Consider the following 18,314-nt stretch of genomic DNA (forward strand, 5'->3'; position numbering starts at 1 on the left):
CCAGAAGGTGGGAAATGGGAGAGCACTGACAAACATGGAAGCCCTCAAACTAATGAGGAAGCTTTCAGAGCAATATTATCTCCCAATCTCAAATCAATTGGAAGAAAACCCTCACTACATGTAAAAATTAATAGACCTAGGGTTTCTGCTAAACCTTTGACATTTTCAGCAAAGCTGCTTAAGAGAGTATAGATAATCCTTGTCCTCGGTAATCCACAAGAGCTTCCAAATCACCACAGGAGGAAGAAATGGAGGACTGCAGCAATCTCTACAGTACCCAAATGTGCCATCCCCCCCAAAAAATATTTTGCACATCCCAAATACACAGATGGTTTTTTCTAACCCAAGTTCACTTGTAGGAGCTCTCCATGGACTATAAATAAAGCCACAGGATCCCTAAGGCTCAGATATAACTATGCCTGCACTGCATAGTAAACCAGGGCTTGTGTGACCTGTGCTTGCAAACCCATTCTTTCCAAGCTCACCTTTGAGCATCCACACTGCATTGCTATGCACAACTCATACCCATGCCAGCACGTCCATGCAGTGGTACACAGACAAGCACACAGGCAAGCCACTCTAGGGATTAGTTCATGGTGCACTGTGGAAAAACTTGACAGCAGAGGATTGGGAGGCAGGATAAACTGCTACCATAAAACAAAAAGGTTTTAAAAGAGGTGGGAAATCCCATAAACTTCAACATGCAATCAAGAGTAACTGCCCAACCCTTTTGTAGCCCTAATAAATCTTTTATGTGGGCCTTCCATTTATAAAATCCTCCAGGCCTTGTTATAAAATATATTTCATCATAAAATGCTGTGTCCCAGCAGCAACCTGCAAAGTGCTCCAGAGGTCGAATTGCCATTTATTTATTTATTTTAAATAATCACTGATCCAGGATCAAGGCTTAGAAATATACTAGTCCTGAAAAATGTCTGTATTAGTCCTAAGAGTATCTAGCCCTCTCAGGTCATTAGGGACAATCGTACAAAGCAGTGGTTTCCAGAGCTAGAAAAGAGAGACAGTGGCTATTAAAATCAAATCCCAAGGGAAGCGACACATAAGAAAGCATGATGGTAATCGGAATGATGGGTATTTCAGTCTGAGCTCTCATGATTTGCCAGAGTTAAAAATTAATACTGTAAACCATTGAACAGCTGAGATTCCTACAACGGTCTTAATGCCCACATGACCGTGACTCGGTAGTTACATACCTCAAGCTTTATGACCAGAAAGAAACAGAACTGAGCAAGAGGTACGTAAATCCAGCTCAGCTTTCACACCAGCAGTGTTATTTGGGTAGGCATGTTATACTGGAGTGGCCTTGCTTTGGATTCATATTTTGGGAAGTCAGATTCTGCTGCATGCAGATGTGATGTGAATGCAACAAGGTGAGAGATCTTGGATGAAGTGGAACATCTGGAGACCTTCCAACAAGGAAAATTAAGGGTAAAAAATAAACTCAAACCAGCCTGGTACTGCAGAACCAATACATTAAGTGCAGCTGGGTGATCCAGTGAGGTCAGAAGAGAGTGGAGTGTTGCCAGACATGCACACCTCTGCTGCATTCTCCTTGGGAAGGGAGAGGGCAGGAGGCAGGCAATATAAAAATAGCCACCAAGAATATAAATAGCATACGTTAAGGCAAAATTTTTTGGCCATGACCTCAGCAGCCCGGAATAGTTCTGGCAGGTATCGTGTGAACCAGGGGACACTGCAGAGGGTATTCTTAGCGGAAGTCCCAGAAGGCTGTCCGGTTTGTGTGCGGAGGACTGAAGCACTATTGTCATGCTGCAGTCTGGAGACAGCTTGGCACAGCGACAGCATCATGCTCAAAATCCAAAGTGACTCAGGAACAGAGCAGGCTGGGAGGCGCAGCTTCGCTCTGTTAGTCCCTTGGCACCCATGGGCTAATCGGACTGGCTGCCAGGAATTCTACCAGGACCCAAAGAAGGCCATGTGTTAGAGTGCATGCGAGCAAGTGGAATCCTACCTTCCTTTTCGTTACAGTGAAGGACATGTGTAACAAACCAAATCAACAGGCTTGGATCAGGCCATCGGACCCCTTTACAAAACGTTGGGTTCTCCTTGTAACGGGTTACACAGTTACTCTTCTGGGTCAGAGAAGTGCACAGAGCACATCTGTCCTGTGATAGATCACATGGAAAGTGCTCTTCTAATAAAGGCTCCTCTTACCTCTCTAGCTGTCTTCGGTACTTTTATGCCCCCATCCCCATACATCACAAACTTCAGTGCACTTACCCTCCCAACACCTCGGTGTGGTAGAGTGCAGTGCTCTTACCCCTGTATTACAGTTTGGGAACGGAAGCACAGAGACACGTAGGGTATGTCTACATCACAGCAGCACAGCTGTAACACGACAGCTGTGTCGCTGTAGTGTAGATGCTTCTTGTTAGAGTGACCAGATAGCAACTGTGAAAAAACGGGACGGGGGTAGGGAGTAATAGGCACTTAGTCTCCAAAAATGCGACTGTCCCTTTAAAAACAGGACATCTGGTCACCCTACTTCTTGCAGAAGCAGTTTTTCCATCACTGTAGTTAATCCACCCGTCTGAGAGGCAGTAGCTGGCAGAAGAATTCTTCCATCGAGCCAGCTGCGTCTACACCAGGGGACATGTCAACCTGCGTCGCACAGGGTGTGAAGTTTTTCACAGCCCTGAATGATGTAGCTAGGTTGATCTATGTTTTAGGTGTAGACCAGGCCCCGGTGACTTGCCCAAAGTCACCAAGGAAACAACCGCCGCAGGAACGCAGCCCAGACACTGCCGTCATGAGATTTGTCCTGTTGGTAGAGCTGGATTGATGCACTGTTTAAGTCAGCAAAGCCACCTGTCAGAGCTCCTGGTCATCCTGCAGCTTCCGTTTTTTCTACTACATAGGACCCTGCCTCTCAGCCAGGGACTGAGAGATACCAGCAGTAAACACCATGCTTTTGAGCACAGCTGGATGTGGCAGGCTGGACGATTTAGGGATTGGTAAAGAGAGGACATGGAGCCTTTCGCCCCTAGATCACTGGCTCAGATATAACTCAGATTGGTAGTAACAGGAGTCCACCTACTGTGCTGGCTGCTCCTACACATGCAGGAGGGGGTTAGTAGGGGATTTGGGGTTTGGAACAAGGGACTAGATTGCTCTAAGATAGTGCAGGGGAATGTAAAGCTATTGGACACTCCTTGCCCTCTTTCAGTTGTTTCCACTAAGGTTGAATTTACCACTTAACAGAGGTAGCAATGAGCTCCCAGCTGCGCTGACCATGCGTCATCCATGGCCACATTGCTCCCATGCAAACCCGAAACAGAGGGGAAAGCTGCAGCCACTTAGCAACCCCTCTGCCTCCCCACTTCCACCCAGTGAACCCTCTGACACTGGGGGCCTAGAGCATGGCTATCAGTGGCCAAATCCAGGCTAGACTCTAGGGCAAGTTTGGGCCGGTATCTTTCTGCATGGGTTTGATAGGATTACGATGACTTCTGCATGTTTTTACATCTGATAAAAAATACACAATTTTGATAGAGCTGGATCCAGTTAGCTCTGACACCACCCCACTTGCTGCAATGTATTTATCAAGGATAAAAAGCACCCTAGAAATCCAGCTCTTGGAGATGTGAATGTCATTTGCTTTGGAATATTTCTGTAAGATCAAAGTTGCTAAGGTTCTGTTATGTTAACGGCCTCACTGTCTAGGCACTGCTCCCAAAGCCACCACCGCAATCAGCCAATCCGCAACCAGAATCCACCCTGCCGCCCCCTTTTCCTCCCATTAACAACCTGGGCCAGAGAAGGCTGCTCTCAGCAGCCAATCCACTGTTCCCATTATATCAAACCACAGTATTCCTGTTTCCCTGGTAACCTAACAAAGAACTGGCAAGATACAGCACGCCCGGGGAGCCACAAATCGAAGATCTCTGGAGTCCCACTAAAAAAAGGGAGCGAGGATTCATTTAATCAAGTAATCCGAGAACCTGTTCTTTATCTGTACCAGTGAATAGGTACTATGAGGATTGCAATTATTTCTGAGGTATTTATATAGCACCATATACTTGCAGCTAGATACCACAGTTACAGAGTTTAAGGCCACCAGGTCATCTAGTCCAGTGGTTCTCAAACTTTTGTACTGGTGACCCCTTTCACATAGAAAGCCTCTGAGAGTGACCCCCCCTCTTATAAATTAAAAACACTTTATATATTTAACACCATTATAATGCTGGAAGCAAAGCAGGATTTGGGGTGGAGGCTGACACCTCACGACCCCCCATGTAAGAACGTTGTGACCCCCTGAGGGGTCCTGACCTCCAATTTGAGATCCTGTACATCACAGGCCACCAACACCACCCAGGACCTGCACATGAAACCCCACAGCCAGAATTAGAGCGAAGTGTTATCGCGCACAGGAGACTAAGCTATTATGTGCCACAGGCGGAGAACAGAAGGGACCGAGGATCAAAAGAAGAAACGATTGGGACATACTCGCTTCCTTTGTAAAATGCTCTGAGAGCTATTGATGGAAAGCATTACAAGAGAGCTAGGTATTATTTGTATGGATAATGAGACTAGCCAGGAGTTATAATAGCAAATATAACAAAACAAAGGCTTAGGAAGGAATATAAACCTGTTTCTGGACACAAACTAACCTCTCAATTTATTGGCGTTAAGAGGAATTTTCCCTCCGGACATATTACCCCATAACTCCCTGCACCTTCCGAGGGCCGTCCTTACCCATACGCAAAGTACACAGCTGCATAGGGCACCAGGAAATTTGGGGCACCAAATTTGCTGGTGCCCTGCACAGCTGTGTGCTGCTTGAGCCCCTACTCTAGCTCTTTCCCAGGGCCCGCCCCTGCTCTGCCCCAGCCCTGCCTCTTCCCACCCCAGCCCCGCCCCCACTCTACCCCTTCCCCAAAGCCCCCGCCCCACCTCTTCCCGCCCTTGCTCCGCCCCAGCCGTGCCCCCACTCCCCTGAGGACTCCAGCTCCGGTTGGGCCTGCACTCACCGGCGGCGGTAAGTGGAGCGACCCGGCTCCAGCCTGCTCCGCTCCACCGGCGGGTGCTGGGGGGCGATTCCCCCCTCCCCCCAAGCCTGGGAGCCAGGGGAGCAGAGCAGGCTGGGGCCGGGTCACTCCACTTCCCACAGGAAGTGGCCAGCCCCCTTCCCCCTGTCGGCCTGAGGCCAGCCCCCACCCCCGCAGAGGCCGGGGGGCTGCGTAGGGCACAAAAATAGCTAGGGACGGCCCTGCACCTTCCTCTGAAGGATCTGGCACTGGCCACAGACACAGACAGGGTACTGGACTGGGTGAAGCAGGGGGTCTAGCCAGCCTGGCAATACCTGTGTTTCTGTATATTGAGCCCTCGGTTTTTAGGTGAGATTTTTCAAGGTTTTTCAACCAGTTCAGGACGCCCCTAATACCTCACTCCATAAAGAGAGGCAAGTGGCTTTGGTTTTATTTCACCTGTGGTCTCAACAGCCTTTTCAGACCAGGATGGAGGAGTCAGATGCTGCACTTCTGCTCTGCCTCCAGCCCTTACCTCTGTACATGCCGAAGTAACCTTCCGACCGGATTGTCTTAATGAGGCAGTCAGACCTGCAAATAAGAGACAGAGATAAAACCTCAGGAGTGCAAAGGTGGAGAGGGAGGAACCTAATCAAGTGATTTTCATTTACAGTTTGTCAGCCGAAGTCCAGGCAGAGATGGAAACAGCATTAGCCACTGACACCATCATTGTGAGAGCTCCAGTATCACTGCTGTCCTTGGCGCAGAGGGGCTCCGAAATACCGGCTCACCCCATACACAGAGAACAAATTTGCTTTCTACATTCTTCAAAAGGGAAGAATGTTAATTGGAGGAGCTGCTTGTTAACCAGATGGGAGCCCCAAAACAATAGCACAACATGTTTCAGTAATCAGCCCTGACCAAGGAAGGGAAATAAAGAGCTGGGTTTGAAACTGAAGTTTTGCACAGCCACCCTAACCTGCCTTGTCATTTTAAGGAACTCAGGATGTTGGCTGTTTTAAACTAGTGGAAAATTACTGCACTGGGCCCAATCCAATGCCTAATAAAGTCAATGGAAAGAATCCCATTGTCTACAGTGGACTTTGGATCAGACCCATATGCACTTATTTATACCAGACCCAGGCTTCGTAAGCAAAAACTGCATAACTTGGTCATATCTTGTTTCCCCAATAACACAAGATCCACACGCACACTGTGACCTGAACCCAAAAAGCCTCCCAGGCTCCCTGTTAAGAACAATGCAACGTCTCCTGCTGCATCTGAAAATCAATGGCTATTTGGTCACTGACTTCAGCAGGAGCAGAGCCAGACCCCAAACTTCCATTGGATGGATCTCTGGGATCTGAAAAGGGTCACCTTCTGTGCTATCTCGAAAGAACTTGGAAAACCATAAACCGACTAACACTCACTACCCCTCTGTGCGACAAGCCAGTATTAACAAGGGACAATACTATCCCATCCACAGCTTCATGACCCCTTCCCAGTAAGTCAGACTGGCAAGGATACCCAAAGCATTAGATAGTGGCAGGTGTAAATGTGGTACTGGTGAGTTTAAATATTACTCTGTGTTTATTTCAAGGCTGAACAAATAAGTCACCTGCGTGCGTTCAGAGCCCCACTGTGCTAGGCGCTGCACGCACACACAACAACAGGCAGCCTCTGTCACAAAGAGCTTGTCATGAGAATAGATGAAGCGAAGGAGATATTGTTATCCCTATTTTACTGCTGGGAAACCGAGGCCGGGGGAGATTAAATGGCAATTTCACAAGGGCAGTCTGTAGCAGAGCAGAGAATTGAACCCAACTCGAGTCACAGGCCAACGTCTTGACCATAACCCCGGCCTCCCTTACAGCCCTGGTGCAAAAGAATGCACTGCTGCTAGGGGAGCAAAAATTAATATAACTCAAGACACACAAATAAAAATGCTCCCAGCAGGGACCTTACCTGTGGGGTTTCAGCCTGGGCTAGTTAATTTTTAATGTTTTAATTTATTTATTTATTTATTTAAATACAGCTTCTTTTGATGGCTGATTTTAGGAGAGTTAAACTCCTAGAAATGCTGATGTCACTATAAATGTGTGTGTGGGGGGGGGGGGGTGGGCAGGGGGAGGGAAAGTTGAGATCCCACCCAGCCAGACCAGGAGGTCCCAGTTGAGCCAATACTTACATGCTGGTGTACATCCGCTGGCCATTTTGCTGGTTCTGCAGGCGAGTTTTCGCCAAGTCAATGGGAAATACACAAGTGACTCCAATCAGCCCAGCTATCCCTCCATTGATCAGCTTGGCAGGCAAACTGCAAGGGGAAAAAAACAAAAACACACAGATGCATTGGCAGCAAGATATCAAAAGGGAAAGAGGAATAAAGAACCACAACCTTCAACAGGAGTGCTATGAGCTGAAATAAACCAAGCTTCCCACAAGCAAATAATCATAATATATTGCGCTTGGCGCTTTCCACCTAACACACAGTGTGCTCTGCTGGGGTATAATTTGTCTCATTTTACAGATGGGGAAACTGAGGCACAGAATCCAAGCTCAAACAGAGAATCAAGAGTGCCTAGGTCCCACACACAAGGCACATTGCCATGCTCTAGCCACTAAAAAAGAACGCGGGGGATGGTTTAAGGCATTTTCAGCAGTCTTATTGTGACCACTACCTGTAGTACAGTACTGGGATCCTTCCAGCTCCACAGGGGAAGGCTGGCCTTGTGGTTGAGGCCCAGAGTGCGATTCTGAAGAGCTAGATTTGATACTCTGCTCTGCCACAGACTCCTTATAGGACCTTGGGCAAGTCATTTAATCTCTCTGTTCCCCATCTATCAGCTAGGAAGGATGATCATCCCCACTTCCTACTCTTTATCCCTCGTTGTCTGTTTAGACTGACTCACACTCACCCCATGTGTGTGTATGTGCAGCACCTAGAACAATGAGGCCCTGATCTCTGCGAAGGTCTCTTTATTGTCATACAAATAATAAACATTGTACACAGCTGCTGTCTGACGCTGCCCCCCTTGTCGTAGACTGGGGGAAACCTAGTCATGAAATCTAGAACCCACCAGCAGATGGGAGGAGGCAGGAATAGAATCTGTGCCTTCAAAAAAATCAGTTCTCACCCCCACCCTTTCCTCTTTGCCTTCTCATCACTTCTGACCTCCAGCCCAGAGGGCCGAGCAGAGCTCCCATCCAGGTTTGGTTCTTGTTGCTCCTGACCAGCCAGCAGGTGGCACTGCTGAGCAATATAACACTCCCTACTGAGCTTTGGCTTCAGGTGATTCATTCAGAAACCCGAAAGGGGCTGAGTGAGGTAAAGCCTTTGCCAGATAAGCAGAAACATGCCCCACTTTTCCAGACAGATGCCACAAAATAAAGCCATGGGCCCAGATTTGGGGAAATCCACCCGCTTTTGGCCCAGGATTCAGTCAAATGTTTGCCCAGTCCCAACAATAGAAACACTGGCAGTGAACGTTACACCGGTTCAGGGTGCAAGGCTTTCTCTAGTCACTCAAGAGCCAATGGCCTGTCAGACCAATGGGGACAGTGTAGACTGACCTCGTTTAAAGGGCCAGATGTCTCACTAACCATCGGGATTAGACATTAATGTTTTACAGCAGCAGAGGAAAGTTGGCGTCAGACACGCACCTAACTAGCAGCTCATGACACGTAGGCCGCTAACTTCATGTGGGGAAGACCAGCGCAGAGGAGCTTCGCTGGCAGGCTAGCCCTACACACTTTCAGAACCAGTAAGACATTTCAGACACGGCTCCTGGACCTGCGGTCAGAGAAGACACTGTGCGTGCGCGTGTGTGAGGCATTTGATCCCGGATATATCAGTGGCACAATGGGGAGCGGGACCCCACAGACAGAGGCGAAGCTGAGTGCACATGGATACGGAGGGGTGAGATTACACATAGCAAAGAAAAACAGAGACAAAAGCAGGCTGTATTGTGCAGGGGGTCTCACAGTTGAGCTTTTTCATCTCTAAGCAGCTCTCCCTGGTATCTACATGCACCTCAGTGTTAAAGCCGATCTACCACCCTGCTTAGCGAGAGTCCAGCACTCTTTCAATTACTTGGACCATCAGACATTTAAAAACTCGATCAATCACTGGTGTCAGAGACAGGGGATGCCTATTAGATCCTCCAAGTGCATTCCGTCCAGCGAAGGGAAAGATACAGACCCTTGAGAGGAGGATATATCCGCTATTAAACTGATGACTAATAAGCACTCCTCATCACAGCTAAACAGCCCGAGAAACAACTGATCCCATGTGGCTTCCTCAAAAGCCTCTCCCTTCTGAAGAATAATGGACACTGCACACAGGATGCCAGCAGGCAGGGCCATCAGTGGTGCACTGCTCTGAACTGAGGAAGTGGCAGAGATAAGTTGCTGGAGTGGAGTGAAGCAAGGGGAGCAAAAAGACCTATTAACTCCTCAGCTGCTCAGAGGCATTCCCAAGAGCTCAATAATGGATGGCGGCTGCTCGACAAGCAGAGACCAGGCTTCAGAAGCTGTCCGGCTACAGATATTCTGGAAGGTCTGCCTCTCTGCTACAGGCCTGATGGAAGCCCTCTGAGATTAAGAAGGCTCAGGGCATGAAAGACAGAGAGAGCATGTGTGTTGGGGGGGCCTCATGGAGCAGCATATAGAAGGAAATAACCTTGGCTTTCTATAGATGCACAGTGACATGACTATAGCTTTTGCAAAGCAAAAATCCCAGGGAGGGATTCCAGGGCTGGAAAGGTGCACATGGCAGGAGAGGTGTCCCAGTAGGAAGAGTCAGACTCCTATATAAAATCCTAAGGCTGTGGTGAGGGGAAAAAAAATAAGGGTTAGATGCCCTTTAGGGCCTGCCTCCTCTACCTTTCACCCCATAGATCAGACGGGCGAACCCGAGCTATTTCTTGGCACCTTTTGTAAGGGACAACACAGTGCCATTCTGGAAGGGCACTCAATGCCGCCAAGCAGAGCTGCTCTCTTGGGGCCAGATTTTCAGCTGAACCTCAGCCCCTGTTCTGCGCTTACATGTACTCTCCTGTACATGTATTATAAATCAGAGGTGCAAACAGAAAATCAATAGTTTGGCATTTTAACTCTCCCATTTGCAAGATGTTCAGCTTCCTTTGTGACTCTGCATCTACAATGTCCAACAGGTGCCCCAAAAAAAGCATCCACAAAGCAGAGGCCCCTTTAAAAGCTCTAGTTTCCTGAGGAAGAGACCCTGTTTCCAATAGCTATACTGGCATCTTCTCAACACTAGTTCTCAGGGTCCTCACACAGGACTCTTCCAGTAGGACCCACCCTGAGGGATGAGGCTAGAGAAAAAGATAGTACCTTAGACAGGTCACCATTACAGGGCATAGCATTAGCGAAGAAAGGCCAAGACACCAGTGAAAGGAAAAAGGGGGAACATTTAAAGCCAGGTGAACTGAGCTCAGCTGATGCAAAGGACATTATCGCCTGGATCTGTTCATGCAGCTAATGTAGGACGGGAGCCTGACACCTAGATGCGATTTCAAAGCATCTGCTGGTAAATCACAATCCCGAGGAGAGTCAGGATTGGGGCTGCCCCAGTTCATCTCTGGAGTAACTCTGGCACTCTGCTGCAATAAGGAGAAATTATCACTAAGAAACCACCAAGTGGGAGTGAGGAACCCAACCCCGTAGATAGCACAGTACAGGGTAGAATACTGGGCACAGGGCATGACAAGTTCATGCATTTCAGTGCGGACCCCAGCACCACCACACAAACATAAAAGAGGACAAACTAGAAGGCCTGGGCATGCTGACACATGCAGAGAGCGTCAGGCCATGCGCAATTTGCAAGTGACAGCTGTGGTAAGCTTCTCCCCACCCCTGTTATTTGAGGGCAGGAAAGCATCGCTCAAGATACCTATTCAGTTATTCTGGTTCCTCCGGAGTCATCACCTAGAAGAGGAGAACATGCACACAGACTCGCATGGTCAAAATAGTTCAAAACAGAACGAGAGAAGTTCATGGAGGATAGGTCCATCAATGACTATTAGCCAGGATGAGCTGGGATGGTGTCCCTAGCCTCTGTTTGCCAGACACTACGAACGGGCGACAGGGGATGGATCACTTGATGATTACCTCTTCTGTGCATTCCCTCGGGGGGCACCTGGCATTGGCCACTGTTGGAAGACAGGATACTGGGCTAGATGGACCTCTGGTCTGACCCAGTGGGGCCGCTCTTATGTTCAATAATAATTCTCTAGCATCTCCCAGATGAATCCCTCAAAGCACTTTACACGCACAAATGGATCTAGTTTCACAGCACCCATGTTAGGTGAGTAGTATCCTCCAATTTAAAGATGGGGAAACTGAGGCACAGAGAGGCAGGATGACTTGTGGTTAGGGCAGTGGAACTAAGGTGATCTAGGTTCAATTTCAGGCTCCGCCACAGATTTTCCTGTGTGAACTTGAGCAAGTCACTCAAATCTCTTTGACCTAGTTCCCTGTCTGTAAAATAGCGACACTACTACTTACTTCCTCCCACCCTTTGTTTGTCCTGCCTATTTAGGCTGTAAACTTTTCTGGGCAGGTACCATATCTTACCGTGTGTATGCACAGCCCCTACTGCCTTCGGGAACTCTAAGTGCTACTGTAATATAAACAGAGATTAAATAATTGCACAAGTTTATACAACAAGTGGATTGCAGAGGTGGGAACAGACCCATCACCCCCTATGGATTAAAATACTGGACCGGGATATGGGAGAGCTGGGAGAAGTTCCTCATTGTTCTGTACTCCGTGTGCCAGCACTGCCAGGGACAGAGCAGTGGGCAAAGAAGGCATGCTGGGGGGCAGCATGCAGAGGAGTACTCCACTCTGTCCAGCGTCCTGCACAGCCACCTCCAGCCTTTTCAGCTGGAGCCACGGCTGAAGTCCGCAGCTGCTGACATGTGATTCACTCCATTGGGGCTATCAGGCATGTACAGCCATGTGGCCTAGCAGAGATGAATCTGGGCTTGCAATTCAGACTAAGGAAAGAATACACACAAACACCATAGAGCTCCTGAGATCAGTTAATGGACAAGAAACACTGCTCGGGGATTAAACACGCAATGATGTTTTCTTGCTGCTGGCTGCTCTGCCTGGGGCCCTTTTCCATCAGCTGTCTCTGCCTTGCAGAAAAAATAGTCCAATCCCAACAAGTCTCAATAAGGGCAGCCCTTTTCCTCGCCCACCGTCAACACAACCAAGTCAAGAGAACACCATTATCTGACCCAGGTTAGCCTCCCCCTCTCTTCACAGGTGCTCTTGGGAGACAATGCATTGGGGAGGTCAGGTGTTAGTGAAGTTCTGGAGCCAGACAGCAGTCACCTTTCGTCAGGAAAACCTTTGTGAACAGCAAGTGTAAACCCCGCCCACACTAAGAGAAAGCTACGCCCACCCTTGGGACCATGCTGGTCCAGCCCTCATGGTTCCTGGAAAGCTAACAGCATGATCCACAACAATCAGAAGCATATTCCAGATTTACTTTCCTAAAGGACACAAATATAGCTCCGGGACAAGCCAGGAGCAAGGTTTGCAAGCTGCCTGCTATGTCCTCAAATCATCTAGTTGTTTTAAACCTGGTAGCATCAGTGCTTGGATACCAAGGTGCCTACGATTAGATGGACAGACTAGGCTTTAGGAAGAGGGAACTAGGTCGCTGCTGTGTATAGTTCAAAAATAGAAAGTGCCAGATCCTCAGCTGGTGCCCGTCGGCATAGCTCCTTTGACATCAGAGTATTGAAGTCAAAGAATGACCCCGATTTAAACCAGCTGTGGAGCTGGCCTTCGAAAGGAGAGGGGAGGTAAAGAGGAGGAATGAATTGGAGGCTGAGGGGTGGACAGATAAAACAAGAAGTGGGGAGTGTAGGGCAGGATGAAAGGAAGAGACAATAGAAGGAGGATACAAGAAAGGAAAAAAGAAGGAGAGAGGGGAGTTGTGACACCAAGCACCCCTGTATTCACACGCTACAAACTGCTGTGATAATCTTCGTACAAAATATGCGTCGTGAGGTATCACTTGAAAAGTGACAACTTGCTGACCATATAATATTGAGTGATGTATGTACGTGATGTGTATTAAGAGAGTTATGAATATATGCTGCAATAATGACTGACGTGTGTGTAAACCAGGTATGGCAGAGGGAACAAAGGAATGTGTATTTACCTCAATTGCCACATAAGCAGTAAACAGGACCATCAAGACAGCAGGAGGAGGAGATGGTAGGAAACAGAAGAATTTGCATTTGAGCTAATAAGTGGGGGGAAAAAAGAGCATGGAACTTCCTTCACCACCAGACAGCTTGAATAAACTGTACTTTGGAGAGGTAACCTTCAGAAGAATCCATTGCAAAGGATTACTGGTCTATAAAGACAGGGGGGCTAAACCTCAAGTGATAAGCAACTGAATCAACTGATTATTTTATTTTATTTTATACTACAGTAATATTGTATGCCTTTATATACAGTAATATTGTATGGTCCCAATGTGTCTGTTCTGATAGTGAATGACAGACACATTGGTGAATAATAGCACTGTGAAAAGTATGTACTACATAGTATGCTACATCAGGAAACAAGGAAACCTAACGATATTACATTTTAGAGACTGTATCCAAACAAAGGAAGAAGCAGGTTCTCTCCTAGGCAGGAGGGATCACCCCAGCTATTACCTGTCTCCTATGTAAATCAACCATGGTGGAATCAAAACAATGGAAGCTCTATTTACATAATAGTGGGGGGAGGGGGGAGTAAGAAGGCCACAGGAAGGGAAGAACAGCATGAGGTCAGCCTGTCTCTTGAAACAAAGTCACAGAACTCTGGCAGATAGAAGCAGAGAGATGGAAGCCATCTTTGGCTTCCATCACTAGACAGACAAGGAAGCAGAGCTCCGGCACGCTGAGAAAGATGGGTCCTTCAGCCAAGGCCGTGTTCAAGTCTCTGGAAAATGAATGAAGGTAGACACCATCTTGAACAAAGCCTGTATCTTGCTAGATTACGTTTTTGATGTGTTTTCACTTTTATTTGCATGTAACCATTTCTAACTTTATTCCTTTTACTTGGCATCACTTTATCTATGTTTTGTTGTAAATACATTTGTTTTTATTTTTACTATCAACCAGCTCAGTGCTGTGTTTAAAGGGAATAGTGTATTTACCCCAGTTAAACTAATACGCTGTGATGTGCTTGTGTCTTCAGAGGAACAAATGAACCTTATTATTTCTCTGAACGGTCCAGGAGAGGATTGGGCATTACAGAGCACACAGTTTGGGGAAAATTTGGGACTAATGAGGTTGTTGGGGTCACCCTACAAGCAGTAATTTTAGATTGCATTAACAGAGGCATAGTATGCAAGTCAAGGGACGTGATGGTACTTCTCTACTCGGCGCTGGTTAGGCCTCAGCTGGAGTACAGTGTTCAATGTATAGAAAGGATGTAAAGCAGAGGTGGGCAAACTACAGCCCACGGCCCCTTCCCCACTGTCCCCCCTCCCCCACAGCCTCAGCACGCCATGCCGCCGGCGCAATGCTCTGGGCAGCCAGGCAGCACAGTGGCAGAGCCACAGTCTGATCCGGCGCTCTGGGTGGCGCGGCTGTAGCGCCGCCAGCCACCGGTGCTCCAGACAGCGCAGTAAGGGGGCAGGGAGGGTTGTATAGAGGGCAGGGGAGTTGGGGGGTGGTGGGAAGTGGGTGGGGTTGTGGATAGGGGTGGTCAGAGGGCAGGGAACAGGGGGGTTGGATGGGGCACCGGTCCCGGGGGAGCAGTCAGGAAGGGGGGGGTTGGATGGGTGGCGGGGGGCAGTCAGAGGACAGGGAGAAGGGGTGGTTGGATAGGGCAGGGGTCCCAGGGGGCAAGTGAGGAATGAGAGGGGAGGTTGGATGGGACGGCAGGGGGCAGTCAGGGATGAGGGGTCCAGGGGTGGTCACGGGACAGGGAGCAGGGGGTGGGATGGGGCAGGAGTCCCACGGGGCAAGAAGCAGCGAGGGACAAGAAGCAGTGGCAGGGTGGGGGTCGGATAGGAGGTGGAGGCTGGGCCATGCCTGGCTGTTGGCGGAGACACAGCCTCCCCTAACCAGCCCTCCATACAATTTTAGAAACCCGATGTGGCCCTCAGGCCAAAAAAGTTTGTCCGCCCCGATGTAGAGAAACTGGAAAAGATCCAGAGGTAAGCGACAAAGACGATCAAAGGGATGGAAGACAAGCTGTATGAGCAAAGGTGGAAGGAACTGAATATGTTTAGTTTGGAAAAAGAAATTGGGGGAGTGGGGGAATATGACAGCAGTCTTCAGATACTTGAAAGGCTGCCACACAAAAAAAAAAAAAAAAAAAAGACAGAGAAAAGTTGTTCTCTCTTGCCGCAGAGGGCAGGACAAGAGGCAGTGGATTCAAACTGCAGCATAGCAGATTTAGATTAAATCTCAGGGAAGACTTCCTACCTGTAAAAACAGTAGGGCAATGGAACAGATGCCGCAGAAAGGTTGTGGAAGCACCTTCACTGGTGGTTTTCAAATGGAGGCTGGAGAGCCATCTGTCTTGGATGGTTTAGACACAACAAATCCTGCAGCTTGGTGGGAGATTACACTAGATGACCCTTGAGGCCCCTTCTAACTCTATGATTCTATGAATCAAGGCTGGTGGAAGCCAGAGTGGGACCGTGGGGCTGTAGACAGGCTGCTGGGGTTAGAGCTGCTGAACCAGGGACATCTAGCACACAGTTACTCAGGGCGTGACCTGCATGCCTGTAGGCTTGTTGAGAGCATCCCAGCTTGGGAGCTACAGCAGCAAAGCATTGTAAGGCACCCAGGGTTGCAAGGAAAGTGATGACACAGCCCCTCACTGGTCTGGACTGCACCCTGAACCCCATCATAGGAGTGGGGAAAGAATCACAGATTTTAAAGGCCATAAGGGATCATCAGATCATCTAGTCTAACCTCTTGTACAGCAGGTGAGATTCTCTGGCCCACAGTTACTCCTAACAAAAGAAACAGCAAAACTTTTTACCTGATCTGTTTATCAGCCATTTAATTCAGACGTGATCCTGTTCAAAATCGATTTGCTCCTTCTGAATGTCCCTTTTCTTTTTTTCCTCCCCTCAGTCACTGCCTCTCTGTCCTGGCGAGTGGTTCTCCTGAGAAGGGTGAGAGAGAAACACCAAGGAGACAAGATTGAGAACAGGACTTTACATTCCCCACAAAGCCCAAACCTTCGTAGGCAGAGTACACAGGCTCCCTCCCCGACCCCGTTCAGGGACTGCCCAGTCTGTACTTGGAGCATAGCCAATGCCTCACACACACAGAACGACACGTCCGACGACAGAGACTGAGCGAGTGCCTGTATCCATGCCCCTAACCCTGACTCTGGGGAAGTCACTGACCCCGATCCCAGAGACTCCTGTGAGCAGTTCCCAGACACGGATTATTCAGAGAGGAAGGAGGGTTAGTCATATTGTCTCACTCTTATTTTTAAAAGAGGCAAATTTTCCAATGACTTTCCCTCTGCCATGCACAGAAGGAACAGTCAAGAAGCTGCAAGGCTGTGAAATCATCACACCCACCCACCACATGGTCTCTAGCTGTCGCTAGAGCATCGCGCTCCAGCATATGAGGAAGGATGGCAGCCAGACGCTGCAAGCGCCTTGCAGGGCTTAAAGGGACAGCAGCCTGTTTCGAAGCTGTCTGCTCTTGGGAGCAGGTGAAGGGGGGGGGGGGGTCAGACTTCCACACCATCTGGTCTCACAGGGAGGAGCCTGTTCTCTCGATTACGCTGCCCCACAGAGTTACCAGGGAGCTGCTGGAACCCAGTCCATGAAGGAACTCAACCTCAGAAAGGTGGATATTTTGAATAGTCAAGAGTTAGATTCCTTTAATATTTGTCATTTCTTGCCACCTACTCCTCATCCCTGAAAGCAGCTGGTCCCCAGCTCCCATCTGGTAATGCAGTGCTGGCTCATTGGCAGCTTCCTTTTCAGTTACTTGGGGAGTAGCAACCCATAGGGTGGAAACAAACTCTTTGTCCTCTGTCTTAGCAATGAAATGTGCCACTGGGTTACCCATCAGAGTCCTTTCCACACCCACCCCTTCATAGTCTGTAAGGAGACCTTAAAGCAGTGGTTCTCAGCCAGGAGTACATGTACCCCCAGGGGTATGCAGAGGTCTTCCGGGGGCACATCAACTCATCTAGATATTTGCTTAGTTTTACAACTGGCTACATAAAAAGCACTACTGAAGTCAATGCAAACTAAAATTTCATTCAAACAATGACTTGTTTATACTGCTCTATATTCTATACACTGAAATGTAAGTACAATATTTATATTCCCATTGATTTATTTTATAATTATGTGGTCAAAATGAGAGAGTCAGCAATTTTTCAGTAATAGAGTGCTGACATGTTTGTATTTGTGTGTCTGATTTTGTAAGCAAGTAGTTTTTAAGTGAGCTGAAATTGGGGGTATGCAAGACAAATCAGACTCCTGTACAGTAGTCTGGAAAGGTTGAGAGCCACTGCTTTAAAGGCTAACACTGCATTTTCATTGCAGGGTACAATTTCATGACTAGTGTTTGCGACAACGAGGAATTCACAGAGCTGCAAGGAGCCAGCGACAGTGCACGCAGGCACTGCATAAGATTACACACACACACCGCTCTGCTAGCACACTTCAGTCTTGACCTGCAATCCCCACTTTCTTCCCGATAATCCAGCTGGGGGTCTCTCTCGGGCAGAGACTTCTAGCTTCAATGACAGGCGTGGTGGTATCTGCACAGCCATCCCCCTCGATTAGGCTGAGCCTTCAAATCCATTTGCACTTGAGATCCAGGACTCATCTGAAGCCATCAGAGGCCAGTGCACTAACCCACTGGGGAATGGAGCTCTTTCTAATATACTCAGCTCTGACTTCATTCACCTGCATGTCTTCTGGGGTTTCTTTTCAGACAGCCAGTCTCTTCTTCAAAATTAGTGAATGACAAGTGAGACTATACTAAAATCCCTATAAACTAAGGCCTTGACTACACACGAAACATGTAGCATTTAATTAAAATGGTTGCAATCTCCTTTGGGGACACATTTTCATTTAGCTTAAACTGCTTCTCAGACACTAAGCTAAACAGACACAAATCACTCAAACTAAATAAAGTAAGGGTGTATACACACAAAGGGGTTTGCACCAGATTAGCTTCATACCTTTTGTTAAACTGATACACCTCCATGTAAGCAAACCCTAAACCATGAAAACTCATCAGTAACAACTACAATAAATAGGGTGTTCCCTTT

At 48.1% G+C, this 18,314-nt stretch overlaps 1 protein-coding gene across 7 annotated transcripts in view; it reads right to left on the reverse strand.

Moving 5' to 3' along the window:
- SLC25A22 (solute carrier family 25 member 22) overlaps positions 1-18,314 on the reverse strand; it is an 86,796-nt gene that overhangs the window by 28,822 nt on the left and 39,660 nt on the right. For all 7 annotated transcript variants that reach the window (XM_074954780.1, XM_074954773.1, XM_074954774.1 and 4 more), the window contains 3 exons: positions 16,044-16,170; positions 7,198-7,323; positions 5,545-5,600 (listed from right to left, as the gene is read on the reverse strand). In XM_074954780.1, the coding sequence (XP_074810881.1) occupies positions 5,545-5,600; positions 7,198-7,323; positions 16,044-16,063 (202 nt within the window). In that variant the 5' untranslated portion in view covers positions 16,064-16,170. The remainder of the gene's footprint in view (positions 1-5,544; positions 5,601-7,197; positions 7,324-16,043; positions 16,171-18,314) is intronic.

Source organism: Natator depressus, chromosome 6, assembly GCF_965152275.1.
Source record: "Natator depressus isolate rNatDep1 chromosome 6, rNatDep2.hap1, whole genome shotgun sequence".
NCBI lineage: Eukaryota > Metazoa > Chordata > Testudines > Cheloniidae > Natator > Natator depressus.